The 7,017-nt window shown below is 42.0% G+C and overlaps 1 protein-coding gene across 1 annotated transcript; it reads right to left on the bottom strand.

Annotated features, from left to right (window-relative positions):
• Positions 1-2,066: 2,066 nt before the first annotated feature.
• On the bottom strand, positions 2,067-7,017 carry LOC309375739 (phospholipase A2 inhibitor and Ly6/PLAUR domain-containing protein-like). Its single transcript, XM_081921642.1, has 5 exons — positions 6,904-7,017; positions 5,025-5,123; positions 3,834-3,983; positions 2,928-3,065; positions 2,067-2,747 (listed from the first exon to the last, which is right to left on the bottom strand). Exons 1-5 carry the CDS (start codon positions 6,989-6,991, stop codon positions 2,599-2,601), a joined length of 624 nt encoding a protein of 207 aa, XP_081777768.1. The 5' UTR covers positions 6,992-7,017; the 3' UTR covers positions 2,067-2,598.

Genomic DNA, 7,017 nt, shown 5'->3' on the forward strand with positions numbered 1-7,017 from the left:
GCAGCTAGTCTGGTGACTGGGAGTGGTCAATGAGACCACATAACACTGGGCCTGAAAGACCTACATTGGCTTCCAGTATGTTTCTGAGCACAATTCAAAGTGTTGGTGCTGACCTTTAAAGCACTAAACCACCTTCGGTCCAGTATACCTGAAGGAGCGTCTCCACCCCCATCATCCAGCCAGGACACTGAGGTCCAGCGCTGAGGGCCTTCTGGTGTTTCCCTCACTGCAAGAAGTGAGTTTGCAGGGAACCAGGCAGAGGGCCTTCTCAGTAGTGGTGCCTGCCTTGTGGAATGCCCTTCCACCAGATGTCAATGAAATAAAGAACTATCTGACTTTTGGAAGACATCTGAAAGGAGTCCTGTTTAGGGAAGTTTTTAATTTTTGTGGTTTTAAAGTGTTTTTAATATTTTGTTGATAGCCATCCAGAGTAGCCAGGGAAACCCAGCCAAATGGGCGGGGTAGGAAGAAGAAGAAGAAGAAGAAGAAGAAGAAGAAGAAGAAGAAGAAGAAGAAGAAGAAGAAGAAGAAGAAGAAGTTGCTGCTATTATTATTATTATTATTATTATTATTATTATTATTATTATTATTATTAACAAGTCATTTCCCCCAGTCTCTCAGTGCATTTTTTACATTTAAAAACAAAAACGTAAGGTGGTCATAGTTGCAGGATCGCATTGGAAGATTTCCAGTGCGCCATCAGAATCCTAGTTTTGCATGAAGAAATGGGGGCTGGAGGTTAATAACTGTGTGGGGTAAGGAAGGGAAGCTTGAGGGGTTAATGTAGAGGGAATGATAATGAGATTGGTGAATGGTGTCAGCAGGAAGAAAGATGTTTGTGTGTTTCTATGCTAGCCTAACCCACTTCTAGTAGTCCAAAAACTTTAGAGCAATGCAAACTGGAAAAGGTAACATACAGATCTTCACCCATCCCTCTAACCAACCTATTCCTCCTCCTCCTCTACCTCCTCCTCCTCTTCCTCTTCTTCTTCTTTAAAAATATATTTTTTTATTAAAGATTTTCTACATCTGATTTTGAGTTTAGGTTTTCTAACTCTTTTTAAATGAGATTCCTCTCTTTTTATATACAGTGGTACCTCAGGTTATGGACACTTCAGGTTACAGATGCTTCAGGTTACCTACTCCTCTAACCCAGAAATAGTACCTTGGGTTAAGACCTTTGCTTCAGGTTGAGAACAGAAATCCAGTGGCAGCGGTGGGAGGCCCCATTACTTAAAGTGGTGCTTCAGGTTAAGAACAGTTTCAGGTTAAGAACGGACCTCCAGAACAAATTAAGTTCTTAACCTGAGGTACCACTGTATACAATAATTTCAGACATAGCTAATGAGTTGTTTTATTTCGTATTTGTTTTTCTGCCCCAGAATGGTTGAATCACTTTTTAAATCAATACAATTAAAAGTATATTATGAAGAAACACCCCACCCAGCCATGCAAGGAGCCTCTGGTTGGGACCTTCATTGCAGTAAATTATTGCTGATAACCATCCGGAAAAAACAAACAAAACCATTTTTGGACTAAATATTCTTTATTGGGCCTGCAAACTTTCATTCACACACAGCCTAGAAATTCAAAAACTCACTTTGGAGGAGGTGGGGGAGTTATTGTGATACTCAAGTCAGGATGAGGAAGAAATTCAATTTTGTATGCATATTAATGAGAAACTAACTCATTTGTATGGGGCGCAGGTGGCGCTGTGGGTTAAAGCCTCAGCGCCTAGGACTTGCCGATTGAAAGGTCGGCGGTTCGAATCCCTGCGGCGGGGTGCACTCCCGCTGCTCGGTCCCAGCGCCTGCCAACCTAGCAGTTCGAAAGCACCTCCGGGTGCAAGTAGATAAATAGGGACCGCTTACCAGCGGGAAGGTAAACGGCGTTTCCGTGTGCGGCTCTGGCTCGCCAGAGCAGCGATGTCACGCTGGCCACGTGACCCGGAAGTGTCTCCGGACAGCGCTGGCCCCTGGCCTCTTGAGTGAGATGGGCGCACAACCCCAGAGTCTGTCAAGACTGGCCTGTACGGGCAGGGGTACCTTTACCTTTACCTTTAACTCATTTGCACTTTCCAGACCAATATGCAAACTAAAACTCAGCCTTAAAATTTCACGTTTCTCATAATTTTGCAATGTAGTTCATAAGCCAAACAGTGTATACAAAAATGTATTTATGTGAGGAAAGTGCATATATTAGGGATAAAAACATTCTGTGTCTATTGTTCAAACTGCATGTAAATGCTGTGTTTATTAGGGTAAATCCATGCTAAAATGTGAGCAGATTTTCAATAGTTTTTTTAAGAAGCTAATTGTCGTGGAAATGCCGAGAATTGAATTTAAGGTTAAAAAATTGAGAAACTTAATAGCACTGTAATTTGAAATATCTGTCCATTCCAGTGTCAGAATGCTCATGGCATAAATCCTTCAAAGTGGCTGGCATTGAGAGAGAGCTCAGGAGAGAAACCTCATAAAGGGAATGCTGGAGATCATGGGTAGCAAGAGAAGGAAGTAGTTCTTTCCCAAGGTATGGTTGGCACTAGACTTTGCTTTAGGAGTTGTGACTGGTTTCTGCTGATGCAAAACTTCTGGCTGGTTAATTAGTTGCAGCTGGTGCTGGCTTTTCGGCATCGACACATGATATTTTATCCATTTTGTAGGGGATTCCTGCAATTGTCACTTCATAGTTCTCTACACCGCACATATTGCTTGTTCCACAACCATGCAGGACGAACTTCTTGGCACCTGCAGGTAAATATGGGGATCATCAGCAGATGTCAGTGGCGGCTGCTCTAGTACAGCAAATGGGGCACGACCCTTTCCATTTCAGTCTGCCCTCACCCAGCCCCCATCATCCTGCCTGCTGACTCACAACCAGGCCAAGCCTGACCCTCCTCCTCCCTTCCTAATTCCCTTCAGGGTTACCAGAGCTTCCTGTTGCACTGATGCAACTCATTTGACCATCTGTGCATGAGACCGGTCCACCCTTGCATTTCTCCTCCGTCTGAGCATAACATCCAGTTGGACAAGTGTACCCATTCTCAGTCCAAGTAGTTGGAAGAACTAGGAAGCAAAGAAGGAAGAAGCAAATTGTCATATATGGAAAGTTTTTACATAAGAATCTCCGAAGAGCCCCGCTGGATCATTGACAGGCCTGCTTCACACAGACACAGCAGCCGCAGCCTTCCTGATGCATTCACACAACCACCCACTGAGTCCTCCCCACTCCCAGGTCTTTGTTAGCATATTCTTTGTCAGAATAAAAGAATGATGTCTAGAGTCACAGGTTTGACACCTTTCCTGTCTTGTGTTAGGATGAAAGGTGTGGAGGGACTAAAACTTCCTCCACTCCACCCTGTTCATGCCAAGTTTCAAAAGCAAATTGTGAATGTTTTCGTCATTCTGAAACCAAGGGCCCCTCCAGATGGGTCTTTTATTGCAGTTCATTTGTGCAACATGTTCTTCAAACGATAACATTGCATTAGTGATGGATTTCTCCTGGTTTCATGTGTCCTGTGGTGTTTCCTACTGCATTATTACTGACTGGAGGGGCTGTGGAGCAACAGAAGTGGGACGAAAATAAACCAGGACATTTGTGGCATGAAAGGTGATGGGCTTTCAGCAGGAAGAAATGGGATGTGCACTAACTGGAAATGAAGCAGTATGACCACCCCAATACCTCTGCACACGCAAACAGTATTGAGAGTGGAATTGTGTGTGACTGGCCCCATAGCCTCATGGGCACAAATCACCCTGAACACACTATAAAAAGGACTTCTGGAGGGGTCCAGGTTTGCAATTCTGATATCAGAGGGGCAGGTGATGACTTACTTCCCCAATCTAAGTTTTTGTTGCACCCATCTTCAGTACAGCAAGCAGAGCTGGAGCGCAAATGTTTCCCTTCTCCTATGGTGATGGTAAAAGCATTGGCACAAGAATCATTTTTCCCACATGTATAGAATGTTGTAGTAAACTTGACCCCTGTATACCAGAAAAGGAAAAAGACAAAGAACATGTCAGGAGAGCTCATTCCCCAGAATCCTTCATTCTCTGCCAAACTCCACTCTGCCTTGCCCTTCCATCCTTTCCAAGTTCTCCCAAGGGAATATGGCTTGCTGGAGTACAAGCGCCTCCATCTTGCTGAATTAAGCTCTGGAAGTTCCAGATCAATGGTGAAGAACCTCAGGTCTTTCTGTATCTGACCCTACAGAACCTGCCCAATCCACATCCCTTAGCAACTTCGTTTTACATCCTCCTTGAGTGTGTTTGCCTGGCTGGTATATATCATTGAAATCTGATAATGATTTCTGTTTTCCTTGACCGAGTGGAAGAGAGAGAGAGAGAGATGGGTGTTTGTGGACAGAACCTAGCCTACAAAGCTAAAATTTACATTTATTCCTTTGCCTACTTTTGGTGGGCAGTGGTAGAGGAGAAAGTCCTGGCTGGTCCATTAAGTGAATGTTCTATTATTATTATTATTATTATTATTATTATTATTATTATTATTATTATTATTATTATTATATTTATACCCTACCAATCTGACTGGGTTGCCCCAGTCAACATATATAAAAACATAATAAAATATTTTAAAACTTCCCTATGCAGGGCTGTCTTCAGATGTCTTCTAAAGGTTGCATGGTTACTTATCTCCTTGGCTTGGGGGTCGGATAACTCCATACCCTCCAACATTTATCCAATGAAAATAGGGGCATCCTAAGGAAATGCAGGACATTCCAGGATCAAATCAGAAACTGGGTCAGCTTCTGTAAATCCAGGACTGTCCCTCGAAAATAGGGAAACTTGGAGGGTCTGCTACCAGCTTCCAACTCCTTCTTAGTCTCAGAGTTGTCCCTTGCAGAACTCAGCTGGGAGCAGAAGCATGGGGACAAAAGTAGAATGATTTGGCTCTGCCCATTCTTGGCCTTCTTCCATACCAGTCCTAATGGGCACCAGACTCCATTGGATAGATTGTGGCACAGCTTGGAGCATGCCACCAGGCAAGGCCAACATCTACCTTACCAAACATTGTGCTCTCGTCCTTGATGACCACACAGGCATTCAAACCACTGCCACAGTCTGAAACCTCAGAACCTTCAGTTCCTTGTTGACACTTTATGGCTGAAAGAAGAAGAAAAGGCTAAACAAAATTATATCAGAGTGAAGACATAACAAATATAATGGGAGAAGTTCTGCTGTGGCTCTATGATTGGAGGAGCCTCCCCCCCCCTTTAGAGGACAAGTAGGACTATGGGGGAGATGAAATACCTCAGGAAAAATAAGGGGGCAGATGACAGAGATAAATATACATACATAAGTTAAATATTTGGCTATATAGTTGATAGACAAAAATATTAAGATATTTAAAGACAATTATGAGAAAATTTGAAAAAAAGAAATAAAAAGGAATTTAGAAATTTGGAGAAGAATGAATTTGTCATTGTTAGGAAGAATTTCAGTGACTGAGATGAATGTATTGCCAAAATGTTGTTTTTATTCCAATCAATCCCAGTGAGAAGCAATGCGAGCTGCTTCAAAGAATGGCAAAAACATATTTCAAAATTTAACTGTAAAGGGAAGAAACCAAGGATAAAATATAGACTACAAACAGACATCAAAGATAGAGGAGGTTTCTCTCTACCGGATTTAAGATTATATTATGAAGCATCTTGCATCTGCTGGATCCAGGATTGGATAAAAATAAAAGATACAGATTTACTAGATTTAGAAGGCCATGACAATAGATTTGGCTGGGATGCATATATATGGTACCATAAGGCAAAATTACATAAAAGATTTTGGAATCATATAATAAGAAATTCACTTTTTTAAGTCTGGGAGAAATATAAAGATCTATCAGAACAAAAAACAAAACAAAACACCATGGTGGCTCTCCACGCTAGAAGCAATAACTCTAAAAAAAAATTAATCTGAGGACAAATTGGTCAACATATAGATAATCAGTTTGTAAAAGTCAGAGAAATGGTTACAGATTGGTTACAATATTTTCAGTTAAATAAAACCTTTAAAAATGATAAAAAGAAAGGATTTAGCTATGAAGTGTCAAGATTTCAGAGAGAGATAATAGACCATACCAAATTACTGTCAAAAATGTATAATCTGCTCTTGGAATGGAATACCAAAGAGGAACAGGTCAAATCTGTCATGATAAAATGGGCAAAAGATGTGGCACACAATATACAAATGATAGACTGGGAAAGGATCTGGAAGAGAGATCTGAAATTTATGGCATGTACCTCATTGAAAGAAAACCATATGAAAATGATGTATCGGTGGTATCTAACCCCGGTTAAATTAGCAAAGATTTATTGAACAAGATCAAATATGTGTTGGAAATGTAAAGAAGTAGAAGGTACCTTTTATCATACGTGGTGGAAATGGAAGGTTGGATAGCAATTCCTTTCATTCTCAGCCTCTGGGTTCTCACCCAGGGTCCAAACACACTCTCAGCTCACCCACAAAAGTCTCACAATCAGAACAGCGGCCATCGATCTAGTCTCTCACTATAGACTTGCTTTTCATGGGCAAGCCCAAAGTCAATGGTACTTCCTCAGGCTTCCCACAGCTGTGTCCCATTCAGCTGCCCTCTCCACACCCAGTTCAAGGTACAGCAGATGCACTAAGTCTCCCAGGGAGTCCAAAGGATGGGGAAAGTTTCCCCCTGCACTCACAGCTCTTTCTTCACCCTCTGTCCCCTCCTTGTTCTCAAGCTGGCATACAGATCCTCCTGTGGTAAGAAAGTTCTCTGCAAAGTTTTTAACCCTCTGAGATTAGCATCAAATGATGCCACAGTTGGTATGTGATTCCAAAGTACTGGTCTTTCATTTTGTCCTTAATAGCATCATAGGAAAAGGGATGTGATCAATGATAAATAACTTACGTGGATCCACAGAGGCAACTAAGAGTGGCGAAAGAAGGGAGAGCACAAGGAGAGGCACCATGGTGTCGGAAGGTAGGGCTAAGATCATTGCTGTGCTTGAGTGCTTCTTGCGCA

The sequence above is a fragment of the Podarcis melisellensis genome, assembly GCF_964234715.1.
Source record: "Podarcis melisellensis genome assembly, chromosome: 8".
In the NCBI taxonomy this organism is placed as follows: Eukaryota; Metazoa; Chordata; class Lepidosauria; order Squamata; family Lacertidae; genus Podarcis; species Podarcis melisellensis.